General features: G+C 43.9%; 1 protein-coding gene across 1 annotated transcript in view; it reads left to right on the top strand.

Annotated features, from left to right (window-relative positions):
* The window catches only part of LOC144717850 (CUB and sushi domain-containing protein 3-like), a 449,456-nt gene that overhangs the window by 80,865 nt on the left and 341,188 nt on the right, over window positions 1–27,403 (top strand). Inside the window, exon 3 of the mRNA XM_078593564.1 lies at window positions 1,130–1,242. Within this exon, the coding sequence (XP_078449690.1) occupies window positions 1,130–1,242 (113 nt within the window). The remainder of the gene's footprint in view (window positions 1–1,129; window positions 1,243–27,403) is intronic.

Below are 27,403 nucleotides of genomic sequence, written 5' to 3' on the forward strand. Positions count from 1 at the left end.
GGCAGTGTGTCTTGCGAATGACTGAGGCTAGGGGCTGTTTGTGCGCTGGGAGAGGCATCTAGCGGTAATCATGTGAAACTCTATGCCCCGCCCTCTCTATGCCCCGCCCTCTCTATGCCCCGCCCTCTCAAGTGGTAAGAGGTTCATTCATGGTCGGTTCGTGGTTGCAGAGATATAGCGATTTCAAATCGGGTCCTTGATTAATGAACACCCTGTATAATTGCAGCAATTAAAGCAATATGGTAATATTTTACCTGGTTTAAAAGTGACTGAACGTTTGTCTCTCTTATAAAAGGAATAGTTATTTAGAAAAACAAATATATATTGTTTCTATATATTCTTAAGAAAACTATATTCTGAAAGAGAGAACACAATCACTTTCAAAGGTTATTCACCACATACATGCTGAACTTTGTTTAAGTGTGATATGTTAAGTAATATAATCACAATCATGCACAACTTAATCATTCATGACCATCAAGGCAAACACTGGCTTGTGTGAGTGTAACGGATTAATGAAGTTTATTCACAAAATGTGATGAACTTTCTGTGCTTTACACGTGGTTATGTTTATGATATATAGCAGTAATTATTTTCACACGCCATTGTCGGCAGAATGACCTCCACTGGAGTGAGCTATGCATGTATGTTGAACTTCTTTCACACTGTAAGTAGCCATCCGTGGAAATCGGAGGTGCGGTGAACGACAACTATTTTATAGCTCCAGTAGTTTCCTAATTTCGTAAGGAAGAGTGTTCTAGACGGCCGCAGAAGCGCATCTGAAAGCTCACTATGCACTGACCATCTTTGGAGAGCTACTCAAGGGAGTATTTTACTCTTTAGCAATGGTCAAGCTGCTCGGAAAAGGTGGAAGAACCCACACTTTACCCCACCATATTCAGCCTACTGATAGCCTGTTTAGTATCCATTTATACTGCTGGGTAGACAGAGACAAGGGGATTCAAGACACTTGCCAATCGCTTCCACTGCAGGATGATTGAACCGGTGACCACTGGTTTTCAAATCCAGTCTGATAACCATTACGCCATTGCAGAATCCCTCATGATTTTGAAATCTGCGATAATGTCCTTTTTTTTTACAATGAAAAATATATCTCCTACCTCAACAGATTAACAGGGTTCTTGGAGCCACCCCCGATCACAAGCTCAGGACCTCAGCTCAGCCTGCATCTCTCCAGTGACTTTGCCGTCAGTGCCCAGGGATTCAAGCTGCTGTATGAAGGTGAGTGTTGTGCTGCTACTTAGCAGCAGGGTGCACAGCCACACAGCATTAACCCCGTGCCGCATATCCCTGGCAATAGACTCAGCTGCTCAACGTCTCCCAAGGTTGCTGCCGCATCCATTTTCAAGATATCAACTTTCCCGATGTGATATCAAATTTCACAATGATGACTATCACAAAATCAGCTTCCCCTGTATTTCAATTGTTTTTATATTTAAATGTATGTCACTAATACTTCCAATACAAATAGAGATTGCTTGTGAAACAGGTGTGTTGGATTTCTCGGATGAAGTGTTCACTCAGAGTTAGCATTCATGTACAAGATCAGTCTCTGCTGATTGTGTTTAGCCCTCGCCTACTGCCCTGCAGCTCGACTACACTGGGACACGCCCATCAACAGCAGTGTTGCCCAGACTGTGGAGAGACGAGCCAGGTGGTGGAATGTGGTGTGAGAACGACGAGAAATTAGTTTTTTTTACATTTTGCAACCTCGTGAGTTTATGAATACAATTTGCCAGCCACTTGAGCTCCATTTTCGGATCAACTTCTGGTCATTCACAGGTAGGTCATTCATGAGAAGCGCGACAGAACACAATGAAAAGCATTACGATTACCCTGCCCTTTAAGGCTGGTATTGCAGTAGCAAAAACTGCTACACTTCAACGTCTTTCTACTGCAATTTACTCGACTTAAGCCTGCCATTAAGCTTCTAATCATGGAAACTTTGGAGTCTATAATGCCGATAATGTACATCTCGCTGAAAATGGAATGAGGTATTAAACATTATTCTCTTCAAAAAGGGCAATACAATTAACTTGAAGAATTTGATTTATTTTGCCATGTTTTAGACCACAAACACACAAGTATTTCTAGAAAAGTTTTAATATCACACTTTGCATTGTATACGAGCATGCATTTCCATTTGTTTATTCAAACGGGAATGTTACAAAAAATGTAATCCTCCAGCTTAAACTTTAAACACCAATATGTATAGATAATGGGATTCAGCTATCCATGGAGCCATAAACTGAGCACAGCATGAAATTGAGAGAAATTTTGCTTGCACAATCTGTGCATATAATAGTTGTAAACATATGTGCAGTGGTTGAATAATAAAAAATGCAACCAGAAAAAACCCAAACTGTAGTTTAAATGTTATATTCCCTATCACATGAATTCGAGTTACAGAATTATTACAGCAAATATTATGTATATATATCATTTTGAGCAATCCTACATACAAGTGGTGGAATGCGTAGAACTGTTTATTTTATTAGTGTTATCAAATCTTAAGACCTGGGATGAATACAGTGTAATGGTAAAATACATGAACAAGGAAAAACCTAATCATATATGAACTTAAAATTAATGAAGATAAACAATTAAGGTGCAAAGTCAAATAACGTGCCAAACAACAGATATATGTTAACAGTTGTGATACATCAAATTTATTTTTCAATACAACCAATGACAATGCCTTTATGTCATCATATTTTCTGCCTCTAAGCATCTGCTGTGATTCTTATGATGGTTATTCACATATTTATTTTGGGTGGGGCGGGGGGGGGGGTATTTCCAAACTAACAAGTCACAATATTTACATGCATCGCTTAGTTTGAATGACACTTTGAGGGCATAACCAGCAGTGGAACATTTGTATGCATTGTGCGCGTCTTTCAAGTTTGTGTGGCTGGCTTGGTAGATAGGTGGGGGAGGGGTGTACCTGAACGTGTTTTTTTGCTGTTTACAGCATGAATCCATATATTGCATCTGTGCACCGAAATTTCGGCTGAACTACGCTCACCGATTTGTACAAAACACTCAGACCAATGCCCTTTGAACGCATGTATGCCCCTCTGCTCAAGTCTGGGTTTGGATTCTTTGACTTACCCTGTAGATGTGTTTGTATTGTACTTGTATACAACTGCTAGATGTTTGGAATTGACCAGTTAGCAAAATGTAGGTCCACTTCGTTTATACAATGCATGTATATAAATATTAATAATCGACGTGATTACGTGAAGTGAACCATTAAAATAATTGATTTCGTATGGAACATAATGATTTTTGAAATGTTTACATGAGGATTTTAGTTTGCTTTTTTTTTTCTGTGACAATCCACTGCAACAGGGGCACTGGATTAGAATGTGCGGTGTTAAAAGCGAGAGATCTGCTGGGTCTCAAACTGAAAATCACCAATAGTTTGCCTTCCAAAAATGTTTACTGACCAATATTTATATTAGCCACGGGAGGAAATTATCCACTCTCGGTTCTGGAATTACAATTACCACTGCTCATACAATTGTACCCTGCCATTACTCATTTGTCATACATTTGCAAAGTGCAATAGAAAACAATGTTGACTTTCACAAAGACCTTGTAATGTGTTTTTTTAATACATAATATCTTGTATTACACATTTCAGTGTTCAAATTCTGTAACAGATGCTTCGGCAAAATTATGGTCTTTATGGCTTCTCCCCCATGATAATGTAATTAGTAATTATACTCACGATGCATCGTATACGTATTTCACATTCACATACGGCTAATGCAGTATTGTATGACTAAAAAAATTTACTTTAATACAAATTTATGCCACACGCAATCAATATAATTTCATCATCATCAGCCTTGGTCAATCCACTGCTGGATGAAGGCCTCCAGAAGTCGTGATCTTGCATGCAATTATCCACTTCGCACCTGCACACCGGCCAATTTCATCGCTCCATCTCCTCTCGTATGCATGCCATTACGATATAAATGGTACATGTAAAAAAATAGGATGGCAATGGTAGTATATACTGAGTTTAAAAATACACGCAAATGCATTACTGCTGCTGTATTTAGTCAATGTAGAATAAATCATCGTTATGTCACTCATCACCAGCCTGGAAAGAGAGAAAGCATGACTTCATGCCGAACTTAAAGACAGTCTTATTGCTGTAATGCTCCATTGAAATGGCCGAACTCGTTCGAATGACGACCACCCAAGTGTGAGAATGGAGAGCCATGTCAGTAAGTACGTGGCCTCCTGCTGCTAGCTTAACTTAGTGGAGCATGATACCCATCTGCCTTGGGCTGACATGATCTAGGGGGGATTTGTTTTGTTATTGGACTGTTTTCAAATAGAAATCAGAATTTTCCAAAGGAATAGCACAAATTTGGTATTGAATTTTATCACACTTTATAGACTGTCAAAATTAACGTGTTGTTAAACTATTGATAGCATCTTCATCGTGACAAGCCTTGGGCAATACACTGCTGAATGAAGGTCCTCCCAAGGCAGCTGCCAACTTTCACAATCCTGCGATCTCTCGCATTCAACTAACACATGTACATTGACCAATTTCATCACGCCATCTCCTTCCTGGACGTGTTCCACTGTCTTCTTCATCAGAGGAGTATAATATTGCTGTATCGAGGAGGTCTGGGAGCCCTATGGTCTGAGGAGCTATCGTGAATAGGGGTACCTATACCAGCTCGGTACCCAGCGAGAGACAAGACAAACTGTGTCCTTCCCCAGCCCGCATTGACCCCACATTGATATAAGATCATGTATTAATTATTATACGTACATAATTCAAAACAATGTATAGGCCAGTTGATGATATATTCTCCATACCATCTGAACATATATAAATAAATCACGTATTCTTATGCCTCGAGTCTAGAGAATTCCTTTCGGTAATACAATGGTCTCCTACTACATATCTTAGATCCTCAAGAGATGTATTCGACATAGTTAGAGAGTATGAATTTCAAATTCATTTGTGTGTTGTAAATATACAAATGCATTTTAGGTGGTTCATCTCCACATTATGCCTAAAATATTGAAATAATATAAATACGTAAAAATTAACTCATATTTATATACACCAACATATTATTATATTTTAATGGGAACTGTTTTATAGACATGATTTAAACTGGTTTGGAAAAGGATGTTCACTCATTTCAAGAGTCAGGTTATTTGTGGGTTCCACTGTATGAGATGTGATGCTCTTCATAGTTGGAAAGGTTATCATTTAAATCCCTAGCAGTAGAAGTGTTCTGCATGTATCCATTTTTATTATTAAATTATATTATGGATGCCATGCTCATGCTCTTCATGTTCATGGTCTACATTATGCTGGCTTATGGGTTTTCTACAACAAAAAACTACGTTTTAATGATTTGCTAAATCTTAATTGCTGAGCCAACAGAATTTTACTTTTTTCCCTTATGTCAGTTCTTTGTCCTAGCTCTATGAGAAGATGAATCGAGCATGGGTTATCTTCATGCACTTGCTACTAATTGTTTTACTACAATTGTGACAAGTTCAGCTCGTAAACATATGCATGCGATCATAGGGTGGTCATGAATTGTCTCCAATTAAGCGTTTTTCCTGGCATGTTCCTGATGATATAGCTCTTTCAAACTAGCAGGATTTTTTCAGAAGGCTGGTCGGAATGAGATTAAAAATACCATTACACATTCATGCATCGTGAAGGACTCAATTCCGCCCTTATTTCATGGGATGTGCCATCTTGTGCTAAGGCCATTTGCTCAATGGGTGGAACATTTTTCAAGAACATGAGCTTATAATACTGCACCTGCACCCAATACCCGTATGTTGGATTCGAAGAATGAATAATGCCATCATATTTCTCCCAGCCACAAATGAAAATACACTAAAGTGTGCAATAAATAAACAGAATTATTTTCACCATTTGCAAATAAAATATAATGAATAGCAGGGGAAGAAATAAATAAAACTTTAGATTTGTTTTTGTTAATTAAAAGGGAGCTACCCACTCGTGTTAAGGGTGGTCATGCCATGTTGAATTACAGGTATCCCTCGATAAACTAAATTTCGTAAATCGGAATGGCTTTTCCCATGAATAAAAAAAATAGGGATGCGTTTTGTATAGTCGTTCCAACTACATTCATAACCTAAATATATACATCGACATCACTTTTCACAATACAATAATGTTAATACAAATATATAAATATTCTAACTATTGAATAATATATAATTTAAAACAAAAGTAAGTATCATTTTTAGGGAACTCACCAAAAGATATGCACGTTGGAATGACTGGAAATGTGATATGGAGGCGTTACTGTTGAACTGGAGGGACACCGTGACCCTTTCTCAGATGGATGACGCAGCCTCCCAGGAGATTTTTGTTGTTGATCTCATGGCGTGTGCCATATAAAAGTTAATTCATGCGAATTTTAAATATCGTTAGTTGAAAAGTGTCCATAATTTGCCAATTGCTTTAATGTGAAATGTCACAAACAGTACGTTCATAAATGAAAGGTTACCTGAATTTGTTTTAAGTGTTTGGTAATATCTTTAGGCAATTGGGACTCTCTATCCTAGTCAAGCATTTAACACGGGTTAATGTATTAATTCATGTAAATAATCTTCAAAACACATTTTTATGTATGTGTGTATGTTGAACTTAATTCACACCGTACGTAGACAACCGTGCTAATTGGCCAAAAAAACCCGAGACCGTCTCGAATAACGGTTATATGTTTTAAAGTGAGCACACAACTAAGAGACAACAGTTAGCTCATGAACCCAGTAGACAAACCCAACAACATGCCTCGCGTCTACGACCCGTGCGCACACTCACACACTCACACCGCTGCATGCCTCCTCCGCCTGAGCCACCACGCCACTACGTTCGGTCGTCCAACCGTTACCCTGCATTGCAGCTCACGGTAGGGGGCCGTTCATAAATGATGTCACGCACCTAGGGGGGAGGGGGGGCGTCAGACATTTGTGACGATGTGTGACGAGGGGGGGGATTTAGAAATTTGACGTCACATCAAAATGCGCAACTTTAAATAAATATAGACAAGTTCTACTTAATTAAATATACTTTTAAATAAATGTTTTTTCCTACAACATCAGAGTGCAGCGCCGCATTAAATACGCACTACCATGACAATAGTTTAAACCGATTTGAAGCATGTTTTATTTGGGGGGGGCAGAGCTTTGTAACGTCATATTTGAGGGGGGGTTTGACTTTTTGTGACGCCGTGTGACTAGGGGGTGGGGGGGGGGGGTCAAAAATCGTCCAATATCGCGTGACGTCATTTATGGACGGCCCATAGGACTCTCTGCAGCAGCGCGACTCACAACCTCCTTTCCATACCAAGGACCAAAAACGTTACTGCCAGGCATCGTTTCTCCGTGGCACCTTCTTCCGTCTGGAACGCTGTCATCCCACTGCAAATTCGCAGCACCGTACAATATACGTGGACTTTTAAGAGACATGTAAAGGCCCCTGTCATTTTGGTGTGAAATATCGTGCATGTTACAATTTTTTTTTTACTATGATCATATACTATCCCATGGCCACTCCACATTTCAGGACAGCCCCACATTTGTTTTATATAAAACTATTTTAGAAAGTATTTTCATTTATTTCCATGATCACCTCTTATTACGACCCTTGTCAAAAACTATATTTTATCGGGAAAAGCAAGGGCATCTAAAAATGACCCTCAAATCCCTCCGGCATTACCACACTCCATCCACTTCACATTCGAATCTGCTGATAATAACGACAGTCTCTTGAAAATGCAACACTTGTTCCCATTCACATGGGGAACGCATCACATTGAGTTAAGTCCGTTTGAAACACTTTAACGCAGATTTCTGAAGGTGATCCTTATCCTTGGACCATATCTGAAAAGTGCTTATCGTTGTATACTTAATTGTGTTGGAGGCATTACTCTTCCTCTTATTCCTGTGTTACTCCATGGAATTATCTCTCACATTTTTCAAACATGTGTTAATTGTGTATGCTACTGTGAGAGATTTCCACGGGAGCACCACTGAGGTTTAAAAAAAAACCTTTAGCTTTTATCTACAATTACAAGTGTAAATTGATTGACACATTTTCATTGTGCCGACACCAATACTCCTAATTATTATTCTTTCGATCTTTCGGTAAGAGTCACGTGGATAGGTTGAAAGAAAATAACAAAAAAGAGCATTATTTTATTTTAACCTATCTACGTAACTTTACAGAAAGACCCAAAGAATATGAATTCCTGAGGTCACAAAAGCTCTAAGTCAAGATTTACTCCTAATTATTGTTAATCATTCATGGTAAAAGCAAATAATAACCAGACAATATTGCAATAACACTCCTATTGCTGTATATCTAAGTGGAACCAGTATAACTTATGATGATTGAGATAAAATAATATTTTCGGGATATTTAATGGCCATAATGTCTCTTTGCAATGCAGTGCCAAGAAAATGAGCCTTTAGAGATTCCACGCTTATCGCGTTGGTGAAATTTGAATTAATTAGTTGTACTTTTCCTGTCATTAGTTCCACCTATTTACTTCACTTATGGTCACAAGTAACCCAATAGTCTCCTGTGAAAAGTGTAATTATACCCAACTTTCATTGCTGTTTGTCAGCTGGGAAATGACATCTTTCTATTCCTCTACAGAGCAATTGGGAGTGTTGTTTCGAAATACATTTTGATTGGAACCAAAAATAAACTGTATGTTGGACTTGGAAATGTGATTCATGTGAATATTTAAATACAAATTAAGATATTCCGCCTCCTCAATGTTACATAATACAAATGTAATGCGTCTACATGCAAGCTTATTTAATTGAACAATATGATCAAAGTATAGTAACAATGAGATGTTATAATGCATATGAACGTTTATATATGTATAATTTAGAAGACATTTATAATGTTGGGCTCGAGAAAAAAAACAAGGGTTAATACTAAACTGATATCTATTTATTGAGTAAGAAGGATGACTCGAATGCATATTACCTATGTCAGATAAATGCGTGAGCATGTGAATACACATTTCAATTGTGTGGTAAGAATGCAATTAATTAATACAATTTAAATCATATTCCAGTTAAATTTCCCGACCATAGTTTTAGGGTAGCAGTATACCCAGACGAATAAGCATCTCACCCAGATTAATGTACCAACCAAATCTGCCTCATAGAAGATAGTGTTAAATATCTACAACAAAAGGAGTATGAAGCTATATATCGATGTGCATGTTGGTGCTGCTCAACAGTAAGCACTCAGCAAGGACGGCTGGATTATGTTTTACTTATATTTTATCTTAGGAATATCAGCTGTTCTCATTGTTGGATGTGAAAACACAACGGGATCGTGGCTTCACACTTTGCGTCAAGAGGTCAAATAATGATGTGGTTATATCTATGTATTTAATACTCCGTTGTTTACATTTGTACGCAAGGCACTAATGATCACACTGTGAATTTAAACCTTCTTTTACATAACGCTGTCAAGATACTACAAACAAAAAGTCAATGGTTTTGTGTTTTTAATCGATTTAAAAAAAACATGCAGATGCGAATTTAAACAACAACAATTTTTACGTTCATAACTGCTAAAAACAACATTTATTATGTATCTTAATTTAATGTTATTGTTTATCGTTATACTTGTTTACCCAGGAAAGCCTCCGTCTCACGACTCTTTTTTCGGAAGGGTCCTGCCAAGTTTTCACAATCCCAATTGAGTACGTTGCTTGTCATTTTTCAGCATAGGGATATTTGGCCAATGCCAGTTACGTCATATTTTTTTGTTTGTTACGGGAGGAAACTGGGGAGCCTGGAGAAAACCCATGCAGAACACGGGTTGAGGGGGAGAACATGCAGACTCCATGCAGAAAAGTACCCGAATCAGGAATTCTACTTTCTGTGATGCACAAGTGCTACCAGCGTGCCACCCTTAAATGTTTCAACTTTCAAATGGTCTTATTGTTTTCAGTTTTTGGGACTTTGGAAAAAATCACTAAAAGTGGATTTTTTAAAATGTGTAATTGGATCATTACCTGTAAACTAAACTTTTTTATTTGTACCAGGTAAGGCCAACTGAGCCATATATCTCTTTTTCAGAAGCGACCTGGTCACAAATGATAGCTCAACAAAGTGGCTTATTACGTGGAAATGGATAGCAGCCAAATACTCCATACTGTATATGTTAATATATACACATTTCTTGAACTTTTCTCATTGTCGTATAATAACGATAAATAACTGTGAAAGTTTGGCCTCGTGGCTGTCTATTTTGATATTCCCATGGTCCATGGGTGATCTCTGCAGGGCTTATACATAGTGACAACATTTTAAGCTTTTAATTAGAGACCAATTCATTCTAAATTTATACACAGAACCATATGGCAGGGCTTTTCCCAAACCGATCACTTGTTCTTATAGTCAGCCCTAAGTTCAGAAGAAACAAATAAAAACATGCAAATAGCTGCAGGCAATACATTGTCCTAATTCCATCAGAGAACGAAATAATACTCATTGATATGTATATTGTGCAGTAGAACACTGCACTCTTTGTGTGTGCCTGTGTGTCAGATGCTCAGTTCTATATACATTTTCCAAACCACGTATTGCAATTCTGTGTGTTGTTTAAAATGTAGCATGATAAACAAATAGACATATTGTCCCTGTTCTGGACAACAGTGGAGTGCTATATTGTGTTCACCGCAGATGCTGCATTGATCAGCTTAAAATCCTTAACATGAACATATTGAGGAGAAAACAAAAATCCCAAATATCAACATTAAAAGGCAGCAGATATTTTCAAATAGACATATTACTGTTATATATCTTTGTAAATGAGATCTGATATTATAGTAAAGCTATGTCATCTACTCTACACGCTAACGCACGTATTTGTGGAAATGTAATTGTATCAGCGCACAATAACCTGTCATGCTATATCTGATTGGACAAATGGAACAAAACCTACAATGTTTGCAAAGACGCATGGATAGATGCAAGCTGGGAATTCAAATAAGCAGATAGAAAGAAGAACACACGGATAAAAGAATAAACACACATTAGAGAGCCATCATATTGATTCTTAACGAATGTAACAAGTGGGCTTGGGCAGGATACACAGCTAGAAGGTATGATAGCATATGGACAAGACTGGCTATGGAATGCCAGCCAAAGGAGAAAACACACCCACAAGTATGACCCACCATGGCAATGGATTGATGACATCAGCTCATGTGTATGAGCGAGATGGCTGGTGGTATATCATAAGTGTGGCATTGCAGGATCGTCAGGGTTCACGGTGGTGAGGTGGGCAGGCCATAATCTAGTCGTGGATTGAGCATGGCTAATTATACGAATGGTGACGAATTGTTTAAAGAGGGGAAAGCGCAGAACGAATAAGAAATACCCCATCAACTTTATGTCGCACGTTACAAATGTGTTTTAAAGAATGCACAGGTACGATAGCTACACAGACAGAAGGTTCCATGCACAGTCTCAGTGTCCTCACACAGCAAATATACTGGAGATCTGAGTTGATAATGGAAATCCTTTGAAGGCACGAACCCATTGCATGGCAGCACAGAAATCATGGCAGTGCAAAAATCATCATTATCTGTCACACGATGAATGGGTTGCTTGTTGAAGTCATGCAGTGGCGTTGTGATTAGTAGGCACACCAGTTTAATGTATCACCATGTTCTATGTTTGGAATTTGCTATGGGCAGGACCGGTAATGTGTGTATTCATTGAATTAGACTTCGTAAACTAAAATGTAAAAGAAAATCACTTGAATTGGATGGCTTATGCCAATAATCCCCACATTTTACATGAAAGCTCATGTTACCCGTAGATTTCCTGTTATAATCAAACTAGTAGAGCGTAGTTTGATGTAATTTTAGTTTACGTCATCTCAGCATTTCCAGGGTTTATTTTCCCGTTCCATCAGTGCAGCATTGGGGAGGGGGGGTTCGTGCATTTACCCTTGAACAATAATTCAGTGATATGCAAAAGCATGATATCTTGTCTAAGACCACATATTTAAGTGGTGCAGCAATGCGTTACTTTCAGCAATTGCCTGCATGTTGGTTTTGACAATCGTACTCGATTGGGACAGTTTGGGAAATTGAATGACAGGACAACTATTCAACCAAAAGGTCTCTATCATTAAATTTCATTAAAACCCCTTTAGAATAATGACATGGCCAGCAGCGTTGCATCCTCGACACAATATCCTATGCTGTGCATCTGATGCATTTTCTGTTTTTGATTGTTCCTATTCATGCTGCCTGGACTGATTCAAAGCAGTATATTCTGTTGATCTTTTGGTTCTTTTCATTGAAAATACCACTTTATGAATGATAAGTACACACTGTACTTGTGTCATTGTGTATCAAGCTTCCACCTGGTCCCAGATGGCTTTAAAAGCATCTCTCTCACATTCCAGAAAGTGCCAGTGTGTGTGGTGTAAATATGAAATGGGCCCCACAGCGAATGCAGCACAACTGATAATTTGACGTCATACTGTGCTTACTCACTCTTGCAAGATGTCTGGCCATTGTGGAAGAGTAGACCAACAAAACCCTCTAGAGGACCTCTCCAAAGCTCTCTCTCTCTAATGGGGGCCCTTCTGTCAGAAGTGCTCTAAGAAGCAATTGCAGGGCAACACCTTTATCTTTTTTTACAGAATCACCCATTAAATCATCATCGAAATTAGGATCGCTTAGAATCTTGAAGACCGTGTTTTTCAGGCAAGTGGAAGGCTGTCAGTCAAATGCTTTCACAACAAAGCTGGCAGTGGTTACATGTCTCCAGACTAAGCACCCGTAAATCCCTCAGGGTTAATGTTTCTCAAAGTAGTAGCCATTTTTTGTTGTTTAATACATGTGTAATGAGTGACTTCCGAGACACGTCATGTCGAGGGCTTCTTCTTATTTATTCTCACACCGGGCACAACCTAGGCCGATACGTATATTTATGTCTCCTCTTACTGGGCACACCACTGGGTAATATATATATACGTCTCTACTTTAGCTACGCACAGCCAACCTCTCTACATAGCCCCATCGCCTACATCAGTGGTTCTTAACCTGGGTTCGATCGAATCCCAGGGGTTCGGTGAGTCAGTCTCAGGGGTTCGGCAGAGGTTAAGACACACACCCGACTCATATGATTCGTGATGACACGTCCGGCTTGGCCATCATTGGCTGCAAGTGATCACGCTACATCGCTTGGCCTATCTGTGCTGCAGGGAATTTGGTGCGCTCGGTAGTCGACTTGTGACTGTCGTGATGGTACGTCGTGTGATTTCTTTCTTAATATTTGAATCCCTTCATACTAACTATGTCGAGCAAAAAAAGAAAGTGGTCGGACGAATATGTACAATATGGATTCACATGTATAACGGAACGTGATGGGAGTCAGCGTCCTAACTGCACGATTTGCAATGCCAAGTTGAGCAATTCTAGTCTAGCACCGGCAAAACTAAGGAAACACTTCCTTAAGCTGCATGGAGATGGGGAATACAAGAACACAACGCTCGCTGAATTCAAGGTGAAGAGAGCCAGATTCGATGAAAAGGCTACTCTGCCTGTTCTCGGCTTTGTACCTATCAACAAACCGATCCTCACAGCATCGTACCAAGTTGCTTACCTGATCGCAAAGCAGGGCAAACCACACACCATTGGTGAAACACTCATAAAACCAGCTGTGTTGAAGATGGCGAATATCATGCTGGGAAAAGCGGCTGAAGTTAAGTTATCCCAAATTCCTCTTTCAAATGACACCATCAGCGACAGAATAGAGGACATGAGCAAAGACATCTTGGCTCTAGTTGCAGATCTGATTTCAAGCCCGGCAAAATTCAGCCTGCAACTCGACGAGACCACAGACGTTTCCAATCTAAGCCAGCTTGCTGTATTCGTGCGCTATGTGAAAGACGACGTGATAAAGGAAGATATTTTATTTTGTAAGCCTCTTACAGTAACAACTAAGGCAGCCGATGTGAAGAAACTTGTGGATGACTTCTTCAAAGACAACAATCTTTCGTGGGATATGGTTTCTGCAGTTTGTTCGGAAGGAGCTCCAGTCATGCTAGGAAGAAAGTCTGGTTTTGGTGCGCTAGTGAAAGCCGATGCACAACACATCATTGTTACGCATTGTATTCTGCACAGGCATGCGTTGGCAACAAAAACCTTGCCTCCAAAACTGACAGAAGTATTACAAATTGTAGTGGAAAACTATGTGCGAAATATTGCTCTGAGGCACTGCATCTTCAGTGAGCTGTGTAAAGAAATGGGCTCTGAATTCGAGGTACTTCTGTACCATTCTAACGTTCGGTGGTTATCCCGGGGACAGGTGCTGAATCGTGTTTTTGCCATGCGTGTGGAATTAGCCCTGTTTTTGCAAGAGCACCAACATTGTCATGCAGATTGCTTCAAAAATGCTGAGTTCATTCTCATTTTAGCGTACATGGCTGATATCTTCACAGCTCTCAATCATCTCAATCAGCAGATGCAGGGCTGTGGAGTCAGGCTTTTCAAAAAAAGTTACCGTTATGGAAACGACGAACAGAGAACGATAACTTCGCAAACTTTCCCCTACTGGACGACTATGTAAGTAAGATCGAAGATGTATCTGGAATCGGAGACATTTCTGTACCCGCGGAACTGAAGCAAGCCATTGCCACGCACTTATATGAGCTTGAAAAGTCTCTCGACGGATACTTCCCTACAAGAGAGTCATATCCTGAATGGGTGAGACAGCCGTTCACGTTTAGTGTTGAGACAGCAGATGTCAATGATGAATACCTCGACGAAATAATTGAAATTCAGCAGAGCCAGGTTCAACAGCAACTCTTCAGAACAACAATGCTCTCAACGTTTTGGTGTCAACAAATTGTAACGTACCCTGTTATTGCTAAGAAAGCCCTGGAGATGTTTATACCGTTTGTTACAACATATCTTTGCGAGAAATCCTTTTCGAGGATGCTGGACATACAAACGAAGAAAAGGAACAGACTTTGTTGCTAAAATGACATGAGAGTGGCACTTGCCAAGGTGAAGCCGCGCATTTCTGAACTGGTCTCTGAAAGGCAGCAGCAGAAGTCACACTGATTTGCAGTAAGTTTTCATTATTATGTTTTTGTGTGAAAATCATGTTTTGCTGGTTTTGTTCTTTGAACACAGTGATGTTGATGCACGGTTCATTTTGTGCACCAGTAAAACATATACCTATGTTTGAATTTGAAAAAATCACATTTAATTTTTCCAATTAAGAAGGGTTCAGTGAATGCGCATATGAAACTGGTGGGGTTCAGTACCTCCAACAAGGTAAAGAACCACTGGCCTACATCCAACCACACATAGGCTTTCGCGACCAATATTATTCATAATATAGTTTTTTTTTCTGACCCAAAAACCTATATTATGAATCCAACCACACAGCTAACTGACTAGTGTGACGATCATGGCGATGGGAGCCGTGCAGAGGATTTTCTATCCAGCCGGACGACGGAGAGAGATGACGGCGTGCAGCAGCGCAGCCAGGACCCGGGACTCCGCAACAACCCTGAACCCTCGGTTCCATACCTCTCTGCGTGGCCAGGCCCCACCTCTAGCCAGGCCCCCTTCCAGAACTTTCGAGCAGGTTCCCGGAGCTTCCCGACTAACCCCGCCTTTTACCTTTAACCCACATATGCCCCCCTTCTGATTAGTTCTTACATAACCTTGTCCACACCCGTGATTACCCTTCCAGGTCGACAGGTGGCACCCTGCCATTACGCAGGTAAGAAGCCAATACACAAAATGAAGAATAAGCAGTCATATTAACATTGGGAATATGAACAACTTCCTGGGAATTATGAAAGAGTATTCAACTAAAATAAGATGTATGATAGTATCATGCTGCGTGCATAAAATATCAGGGACAATGTTAATAGTCTGGGTATCTTTGGTCATGTATTTTTTAAAACAATTTGGATGTGTATGTATTGGTATACTGTATTTTATTTGAAACTAGCTTTACTACCCGGCTTTGCCCGGGACTTGGATTCACCACACCCGGCCGCCTATGTCTCCCCAGTGGCGATGTTCACACACCACACCAATTACTCGTTTGAGGCTGAGTCGACCTAGGGGAGGCCTAGGACCGGTTCAAATAATCGTCACCAGTGGTGGCCGTGAGCGTGAGCGGTGGTGGCCGTGAGCGGGAATCGAACTCGGCTCGCCGGGTTCGTAGCGCAGTGTGCTAACCACTACACTACACTGCATTACGCTTCCACATGCGCGGGTCACATGACAGATGTGACGTTACAGCTCACTTGCCGTGCAAAAAAATATGCATTATTGAGCCCCCCCCCCCCCAAAAGTCTATTTTTATAATTTTTGCATGGTGTACAGTCTGGAAATTTCCCACATGGCAAATTTCAAGTTGCATGTCGGGAAGTACGCTAAACATTTTGAACAGACACACATAATCACAAATTTCCCTTTTATATATATATTGATGTTAGCGCCTGTTGGCTATGTATACTGCAAAATAAGTTCAACATACATACATCGGTTGTTACCCATATTGCCCCCGGCACCCGACTGAAAATCCACTATGATGAGCCACGTCTCAAACCTCTAAAGCAGAGGGGTTTTGTTTTGTTTTTACAAATGGAGGTATTATGAAATAACATATGCAACATTAATCCATCAGAAAATATGTGATTGAAAGCTATGGGAGGAATTACATTACTATAGGGGGAATTTAATTGCAAGCCTGCCTGTTTTCATCTCCCTGACAAGCAATGTAGGGTTCCCCTAAAATTCTAATTACCTTCAAACCATCTGGTCAATAAAAGGGAAGTACAGGATTGTCTTACAAGTGTGTTTTCTCTTTTCTTCAGCAGTTAGTTCCCTCCAGGTGATTGTATTACTTTGCTTGCCTGCAAACTCATCGTAGTCTTCATGTGTGTGTGTATTAAATTACTGCTAAATCAATTAATGCAATCAGATGGTATGCCACAAATGAAATACTATAATGTATGACATACAGACATTGAGCATATTGTCTGCTTTAATTACTTGCTGTCAAGGAGACGGTATATAGTAGTATGATGTTTGTATGTGTAGAAAAGTACAATGTTTTTATGTTTGTGTAAAGGAAGCACATTCTCTGAGGCATTTTCCCTCCTTTGGCTGCCTGTCTTTCGTTAATCTACACCAGCCATTGTCTTTTCTATTGATGCATCTTGCTTGAGTGCGCTTTTGATGCCCCAAATGCACCCATGTTCTATGATCCTTGTGTTCCAATTCCTTTGGCTCAGTGTAATTCAAATCAAGCATGGACCCCCAATGCTTCTTTATGCATTCTGCAGCTTTTATTATATTGTCAATGTCTCTGTGTTTATGATCTATATTTCATAGCAGGTGATTATGCACTGTTTCCAACGTTTTTGACGAGGCACATCGTTAGGCATAATTGTAATCATTAACTTGAGTTTTCCAAAACGACATATACACATATGTGTACTGAACACGTTATTCCGGTAAACTTGCTGCATAAACACGTAGGCTTTCGTGACCAATATTATTATGAGGGCTCAAAATTTGAGTACTCAAAATTTGAGTACTCAAATTGTAAATATTGTGGAATTACTCTCCAACTCACCAGTGGGCTGAAGTAGTAACTAATTGGCGTTTTGTTTACGTGACAAATCCCTTGCTAATTGGCTGTGTCAGGTGGTGGAGGGTTACGACACATTTATACTTACGCGATCTAACCCACAAACCTTTCTTATGAATGCTGCATAAAATAAAAATACTATATCTCAAGAACTGAGAGTATACGAGGAATTGTCCAATATATCACCTGGGAACAAAATTAATTGCAAAAATATTGATAACTGTGAAGGAACACACACTAATGTTTAAGGCATTAAGTAGGAACTTTACAGTAGAAGTTGTAAATTGGTCATTTGGCCCTTCGAAAATTGCCATGGTTCGAAACATGAAATAAATCCATTTTGGCTTTATTTGCCCATAGGTCTATATATACACACTTTTAATACATAGGCGGTTTGAATTAATATTTCAGATAATTAGATACAATAACATTAGCCTTCCTGTAGCAATTATGATGATGTCTGCTCACCATCATTGCCAATACAACTTGTCCAGTGGTTCTTTAACCGACATTTTGTAAGCGTTTCACTAAACAGCGTATTAGCAACAACAACAAAAGCCACCTTGGTGGGTACCGAGAGGCACTGGGTGGAATTTAAGTAAAAATCCGTTGATATATTTTATGTTTTTCTCGAGTTGCCATCATAGTTTTGATGTGCGTGTCTCAACACGATGGATTTCTGCATCGCGTAATTTCGAAGCTCCCTCCGGGTAAAGAAAGGGCAGTGTTAATATTGAATGGAAATTACGTTAATATTAAATACCTCTGTTTTGCAATTTGTTCTTCACCTTCAAAGATAATTAAAGCTTTACAAGCGTATATAAAGGATATATATATTCCATATGTCCTTATATATGCTTGTCTGCACATCTCCGATAAGCACGGTTGGCTCCATAAGGTGCGAAATAAGTTCTACTTACATAGTATTTGTCTAACGTCATAGTACGGTGGCCTATGCATATATATCATTGACACAATAACATCGGGACTTAAAATGCAAGTCACAGATGAAATTACATAGTTTTGTTGCGTGTGATATTTCAGATAAATGGAGGAATATAACCAGTTGAGGATGCAATCCAGTAAATATGTTGCTGTGGAAACATTGTCCTTGTTATATATATATATATATATTTTTTAAAATCATGTTTACAAACAGTAAGCCGATTATATATTTACGAAATAATTATACATTCACTAAAAATACAATAATCATTCGAACCTTGTCAACTCTAGAGGTTTTGGCAAATATAAATTAAACTTATTTAAACTTTATTGTCTGTTCGTTGTGATAATTATTTGCATTGTGTTAACATAAAGCCCTGGTTTTTATAGTTTTATCAAACTTAATAGGTTATTTCCTACTGAGAGAAAGGATTCATGAAATTATGGCATCGCCAATATCATCTCATCGCGTGACATCAAGTTCCACCGATATGCTGATGACACACAATTGCACACCACAGTGAAAGTCAAAGTTGATATGGCGAGCCTCAGCAACCTCGAAGATTGCTTGCAAGCGATGTACTTTGGTTTTGCACAATACGTAATGCTACTTAATCCAGAAAAATCGGAGGTTCTGCTGTTTAGCTTTCAGGTTCAGGCGAAAAAAATATGGGATGATCAGGTGTAGCGGTCACAGACTCCATGATTCAGTTTTCTACTCCTCTAAAGAGCCTCGGCACCACACTCGACCAGAATATGTCGTTTGATCACTACGTGCAAAATGTAGTCAAGTCCTGAAATTTTTATATCAGGGCTTTACGACACATTCGGCCACTATTGACTCGTGACATAGCCAACACGGTGGTGTGTAGCATAGTATCGACAATGCTCGATTATTGCAACTCACTACTCGAAGGGACATCTGGCAAAAAAACATTACCAAGTTGCAGTGTGTATTAAATTCTCTGGCACGTGTCGTGAAGGGTACTGCATGATCCGACCATGTCCGTCCAGTGCTCGCTGAGCTGCATTGGCTTCCGGTTGCCCAACGAATACATTATAAGGTCAAACTCATTACACACACAGTGCTTGCCACAAATGAACCACAATACCTTGCTGATCTCGTCAGCTAGCATAAATGATCACACAAACTCCGGTCATCCTCGCAGCAGCGGCTTTTGGCGAGCCATTGAACAAAGACAGCTATCGCATCGCGTGCTTTCAGATGTACTTCTGCGGCGGTCTGGAACGCTCTTTCTTCCTATGTTAGGAAGCTACTGGAGCTATGCACTTTCACATCTAGATTGGAAACTAATTTATTTGGAACTGCTTTTATGTTTAGTTTGTTGTCCTTCCCAACACCTCCGATTAGTATGGTTGGCTACGTATGGTGTGAAAGGAGTTCAGCATACATATGTAATAAAAGACTCGGACGCTTCTCTCTGTCCTGTGTCCTTTATTTGGGTTCGATCTCTTTCCCTCACAGTACTCCCCTATATACTCTCCACCCTGCAGCCCCAGGCTGCTGTCGCTCCCGTAGCCCACACTCTGCAGCCCCAGGCTGCTGTCGCGCCGTGCAGACCCCTGCTGCCGACTCCTCCCTTGCAGACCCGCTGCTCTCTGCAGCCTCCTCGCTGCTCCTCCTGCCCCCGGGTCGGTCACCGTTGGCCGACGGTGCCGATCCTCCTGGCTTGGGTGTGTGGCGACCTCGCCACTCTCTCTCACCCTTCGCCCTGCGTGGCCTCTCACTTCTCCCAGTCCCCGATCACTCCCGACTGCTTCCGGTTACCCCCCTTATAGACCGTTACCCTCTCCCCCACGTGACGTAACTCCTCCCCCCATGACGTCACTTCCGGAAGGTCGTTTACGCCCGCATTACACCACCCTCCCCCGTAGAGAAAATCCAGCCGACCTCGGCTGAACACAACTCCAATAAGCAATGCGAGCGAACACGACCGAATACGTAAAAGGACACAGAACACACGATAATATACGGAAAGAACAAGAACACAACACAATAATTAACGAAATGTGAGGGATTTCGAGCGGGTGCTGGTCGCCGGGCCGTCCCGGACGGTCGGTGGCCCTCCCGCCGAGCGGGAACGTGGCAGGGTTTTAAGAGCGACAGGCTGAAGTTCGTCTGTCGCTATTGGAGGCCTGGCAATGTCCCGGTCCCCTGTTTTTGAAGGCGCAGCACCAGAGGCGTCCCGCAATCGTGTCCGCGGCAGGGTAGGAAGGGCTGCGGGCCTCAAAGGTTCCGCAGCCGTGGTAGGCGCACCCCGAGCTGGGTCCGCTTTCCCCTGCCGCGTCACGGCCGGCTCGTCTGTGAAAGGCACGACAGGCACTCTAGCAAAGTCAGCAGGCACAGGCAAGGGCGAGTCGGCAGCAACAGACCCCGGCAAGGCAACCTCAGGAGATGACGCATCCGGTCGAGGGGCCACGTATGGTTTCAACCGAGATGTATGGACGAACCAACGCCGAGAACCAAACCGAACACGCGCCGACTGTGGGTTGGGAACCTCGATGAGGCGAACCGGCCCTTGCCATGGCTTATGTAATTTAGGAGAGGTACCTGGCCGCACCTGTGGACAATGGAGCCAGGCCAGGTCCCCCGTTGTCCAAGGGCATTCCCCTTTTGAACGTCGCGCACACCGCTCGTTCCGAGCCTGGGCTTTGGCCGTAGCTATGCGAGCCTCCACCCGCGCTTCAGTGACTCGGCGAACGGTGTCCTGAATGTAATCAGGAAGAGGCTTGACAGGTCCCCTCGCCTCGGTTCCCAACTGTTCATTAATCGGCGGTACGTTTTCACGACCGTACATTAGAAAAAACGGCGAATATCCTGTAGCCGCATGCGGCGTCATCCGGTACGCTGAAAGCACCCCAGGGATATGCAAATCCCAATCCGATTGTTTTTCACTAACCGTATGGCACAACATGGCGGACAGGGTCCGATTAAGCCGTTCCACCATACCATCCGTTTGTGGGTGGTAGGGAGATGTCCGTATTTTTTTTGTACCCAGCGCCGCACACACCTCCCCCAACAATTTGGAGGAAAATTTCTGGCCTTGGTCTGTAAGGAGCCTCTCCGGCGCCCCTTTGTCCATAACATACCCAAAAAGAAAGGCGTCCGTGATAGACGCCGCTGACTGGTCAGGCAAAGGCCAGGCCACCAGCCAGCGGGAGAGGTACTCCACCCCTACCAGCAAATATTTATTTCCCCTAGCGGATGGCGGAAAGGGTCCCAAAATATCTAACGCCACCAACTCATTAACTCGAGACACCTGGATGGATTGTATCGGCGGTACATATGGATGTTTAGGCGGCTTACGGCGGGCACAATCGGGACACGCGCGAACGTGCCCGACGACATCCGTCGTCATGCCGTGCCAATAGTAGTCTCGCTGCAGCGTCAATAGCGTCTTCTGCACCCCCAGATGTAAAAGCGTGTCACAATGCAGAGTCCTAATCAATTCGTACCGCAATGATGCCGGTACAACCAGATGCCAGCGTTCCTGCATCCCTTCCCTCCACATCAGCAAGCCATCACGGAGAGCGGTTTCCGGCACGCCGCCCGCACCGAGTCGCCCACTCCCCTTGACAGGCCGCTTACGTAACGTTACCAAGGAATCATTTAACATCTGTTCCCGAATCCACACAGACCTCGGGAGATGTAGAATGCCATCAGCCGGTCCCCCATCAGCCGGCCCCGGCTCAAGTGGAGCTTCCGGCACTTCGACTGCCAGCGCGACAGGCGGAGGGGGGTGCTGAATCGGGCCACACCTGTGCGTCCCCGACGCACATGCGCAAGGGGATCGCTGCGGCAGCCTGGAAAGTGCGTCCGCATTAGCGTGACGCACTCCCTTCCGATGGTGAATTTGGAAGGAAAATTCTTGCAGCGTGTCCAACCATCGCGCCAGCTGGCCGGATGGTTGGTCCATTTTAAGAGCATACTGCAAGGCCGCATGATCCGTGCAAACAATAAACGAACGACCGTACAGATACGGTCGAAATTGGCGGAGAAAAAAAACAATAGCCAAAAGTTCCCTGCGAGTGACACAGTAGCGGGTTTCAGCGGGAGACAAAACCCGGCTACCATACGCGACCACGCGTTCTACACCATCTTTGGACTGAGATAACACCGCCCCAATACCCGTGTCACTCGCGTCCCTACCCAGAATGAAGGGATGTGCAAAATCCGGATAATCCAACGTCGGTGCCGTAGCCAATAGATCGCGTAGGCCTCGAAACGCCGCCTCCTCCGGGGGTCCCCAAGCGAACTTGTGTCCTTTACCCGTCAGGAGATGCAAAGGCCTCGCGATCGTAGCAAAATTTGGAACAAACCTCCGATAATATGAGGCGAACCCCAAAAATCGACGCACATCCCCCACCGTGGCAGGGGTTGGCCAGTCACGGACGCACGCAGTTTTGTCCGGATCCGTGGCCACCCCGTCCGCACTGACGATGTGGCCCAAATAACGCACGGAGTGTTGCAGCAGGTGACATTTCTTGGGCTTAAATTTCAAATTAGCAGAACGCATCCTGGTGAACACGGCCTCCAACCGCGATAAATGCTCGTCAAATGTGCGGCTGAAAACGATAATATCGTCCAAATATATAAGACATGTCTCCCACTGCAACCCCGTTAACACCAACTCCATCAACCTCTGAAAAGTGGCAGGGGCCGCATTCAGCCCCATCGGAAGACAGTTAAATTGAAATAACCCCTGCGGTGTACGGAAAGCAGTCTTTTCCCGCGAGGACTCGTCGAGGGGAAGCTGCCAGAAGCCCGAAGAGAGATCTAGCGTTGAAAAGAACTTCGCCCCCGACAAAGCATCGAGAGAGTCGTCCATACGCGGCAGGGGATACGCATCCGCCACCGACACCTTATTTAATTTACGAAAGTCTACACAAAATCGCAATTTGCCATCTTTCTTCTTGACCAAAACAACAGGTGCGCCCCATGGGCTGTTAGACGGAGATATTATGTCCGCAGCCAACATGTCATCCACTGACCCTCGAACATGCTCTCGCTCAGCCGGACTCATCCGATGCGAGTTCAACCGAATAGGGGCAGCGTTCCCTGTGTCAATATGATGGTAAAGCAAGGAGGTGCGTCCTAAGTCCAAATCATCGGAACTAAACACATCAAAATAGCTCGATAACAATTTACGAATCGCACAACGCTGTTCCCCAGAAAGAGCTGAATTCTCCCCACACAATTCAGCAATCCAGCGGTCATCCACAGCTCCGGGCCCCGAAACACCTCCAACAACCCCCCGGCCGGACAGATCATCATGAGCTGTAAACGCAGTAGTGGCATGTGCCACCACAGTACCCGCCGGCACACACACGCTTTCGGCACTCGCGTTAAGCACCTGCAAGAACGGCTGCTGGTCTGGCCTAACAATAGTTTGTGCCCCAACGAGCGCCGATCCACCCGTGATGGTGGCGGACGGTGACAACAAAACCCCAATCGCTCCTTGACGACCAGGTACAGGCTTCCGATAACGCAAAGGAATGAGAATCTGTGAGCCAGGTGGAATATCCACAGACACTTCGGACAACGCCTGCACCTGGGCGACAGGAGCAGGTCGCCCCCAGGGCGACGGCAAAAAGGCAATTTTACGGCCTTCCGGTAATTGAATGCAGTTCTCATTAATTCTAATTAAAATGGGCATTTTGGCCAGAAAATCGGTCCCTAATAAACAAGGAACCGCAAGAGACCTCGAAATTAACACAATACCCGAGGCCGACACTCCCCCGATAGCAATTGTAGCATACACCTGGCCCACAATGCCCATGCTACCCCCGTTCGCGGCGACGCAGGAAGCGTAAGCCGGACTCACGGCCCCTGGTGGGATGTTCAAGAGATGGAATATTACATCCGAAATAATGGTCGCGGACGCCCCGGAATCTACCAAAATCCGTACGTCCACCCCTTGTATCGACCCAGGTACGGTGGACGAACCGGTAGCGGCCGCGACGACCCGCCGAGCCAACTTACGCCACTGCGTTACCGAACGACAAGGCACAGTCAATGGTCTCCCGTTATTAAAAACACCCGGATCGCATGACAACGGTGATGAGTGAGGTGTCAAGCCTTGCCGGGTGTCTGGTGCGCACCGACTTGCCTGTGCTGGGGAATCCTTCCTTGGAGCGGCCGCTGTCGAGGCCTCCTGCTGGGGCGGACCCGGGACGCGGGCCCAGCAGTCCCTGGCATAATGGCCCTTACGCCCGCAGCGAAAGCAGTCGATGTTATTGCGCCTTGCTGCGGGCGCCCCGTCCCGACGCGGCCGTGTCGGCGGCGCAGCCCGCGGCTCCGGCCACGGAGCAGCGGCAGCCGACAGCTCCTGCGGGCTCCTGTCGTCCGGCACATAAACCGCATTCTTGGGGTCCCAACCCACGGCTCCCCCTTCGACGACGGGCCCACCCGTCCACGCCGTGACCTGCTTCCACCGGCGCAGGTTGAACTGGGCGTCCAGACACTTAGCCGCAGCCCGGGATGTGAGCTTCTCGTGACCGCACACCGGCATGGGAATGCCGAGATCCCGGGACAACTCCAACATCTTCCCCAGGATGAGAGGTTCCAACAGGTCAGGCTCCATCTCCGGGTATGCGGCCATTGCCAGCTCCAGTACCGCGCCCCTATACACCACCGGAGACTCCTCGGGTGCGCGTTGTCGTTGCGCAAACCGGCGATGAGCGTCATCCGGCGGCTCGTAAGCGTCAGCCATTTCGTCGAACACACCACGCAATGTTTTCTTCTTCGCGGCTTTTATAGAGTGAAAGAATCTAACGGACTCATCATCAAGGAGAGTCGGAAGAACTTCTAATGCCTCGGCGTCAGTCCACCCCGCCGAGCGCACCGCTGCCAAAAATCTGCAGGCGAACGCACTCCAATCGCCCCCGATGGAGAATTCCTTGACAGTCGTTAGGTGACGACTGCGACGCCTTGGCGCATTCCCTCCAGCCGCTGACTCTTCCGGTGGCATGTTCAACATGGCGTCGCAGCGTGGTGTCGACAAGATGGCGGCCTTCCGTCGCGGAGGGCCCAAAATGGCGGCTTCCCGCCTTTCGTCGTGCGCCACGCCCAAGATGGCGTCTTCATGCCGCGTGGCTGATGGCGTCGACATTGAAGACAACCGGGGCTCCTGCGGACCACCAACATCGCCTTCCGACGCCGTCCTCGGCGTAACAAGCGCACACAACTGTGCAAGCACGTTCTTGAGAGTCTCAAGTTGCTCCGCCATCTGACTCCATCTCAAATCCGCGTCCTTTGGTGCAGACTGGTCCGCCGACGCGGCGACATCTTGGACCCCTGGACCCGCACTCGTCCCAGCACGGATCTCCTCCTCTGCCAGAGTCGGATCCACCGCAGGAGGAAGGTCATCGTCGTCGGAAGATGAAGCCGATGCCGGAGACGGAATATTCTTTTTTCTCAATTGTTTAGCCATACCGTTACACTTTGACACCAGTGTAATAAAAGACTCGGACGCTTCTCTCTGTCCTGTGTCCTTTATTTGGGTTCGATCTCTTTCCCTCACGGTACTCCCCTATATACTCTCCACCCTGCAGCCCCAGGCTGCTGTCGCGCCGTGCAGACCCCTGCTGCCGACTCCTCCCTTGCAGACCCGCTGCTCTCTGCAGCCTCCTCGCTGCTCCTCCTGCCCACGGGTCGGTCACCGTTGGCCGACGGTGCCGATCCTCCTGGCTTGGGTGTGTGGCGACCTCGCCACTCTCTCTCACCCTTCGCCCTGCGTGGCCTCTCACTTTTCCCAGTCCCCGATCACTCCCGACTGCTTCCGGTTACCCCCCTTATAGACCGTTACCCTCTCCCCCACGTGACGTAACTCCTCCCCCCATGACGTCACTTCCGGAAGGTCGTTTACGCCCGCATTACACATACATACATGTAGAGCGCCTTGTCAATCCCCGACTGAATGAACCCCCCACCCTCCCCCATGTAGTGTCTGTCATGTTGCTAGTTTGACCATATTTCGCCATACTGGTCATTGTCAGTTGGCGAAAGGGGGACGGACAGGACTGGTTCAGCTATGGTCAGGAATCAAATTCAAATCTCCAGGTTCATAGTGCAGGGTGTGAGCCACTGCAGCATTACTTCACTTGACACTAATTGAATGATCCAAAAATAAAATAATGATGTTAGTCAAATCTATATTTAAAAGGTACATGGTTGGAAAAAAAAAACTTTGCGCATTCATCAAATTCACTGTTGCTGACAGCTGTGGAAATTTCCCAAAAAATTGAACTGAATAAATCTGCTGTGGCAGGGTTCTGCAGCCCTGGCCTGCCATCTGCCAAAAGAACAGCTCCTGTTTGAAACAGGCTTTCCAATTTTCAGCCACTTTAATACAAAGTGACAATAGAAGCAGTCCTTTTTCACAGCCTATGGGGATTTATAAAAGCACAATGTTCTCCTTTATAAACATTTGTTATCGCGTCACAACAGCAAGTTGAGGAAGTCCAACTTGGTGAATATTGCCATCGAGTGTAGTGCTTTAAGTTGTTTCAATTATGTGGTGGATTGACGCGAGTCATTTTAAAACTATCAACAGATCTGTTCTGCAAACATGTGTAGTGAATTACTTCGGAGACACTAGTAGTAGGAGGCACTCTCATTTATTCCAGCCATCACAGGCACAGGGGATAACTATATACTTGGTTAGGAGAGCCGGCACACTCCCTGACCAACAACGCCGAGGAGGTG

Source organism: Lampetra planeri, chromosome 4 (genome assembly GCF_965212315.1).
Source record: "Lampetra planeri chromosome 4, kcLamPlan1.2.h2, whole genome shotgun sequence".
In the NCBI taxonomy this organism is placed as follows: Eukaryota; Metazoa; Chordata; class Hyperoartia; order Petromyzontiformes; family Petromyzontidae; genus Lampetra; species Lampetra planeri.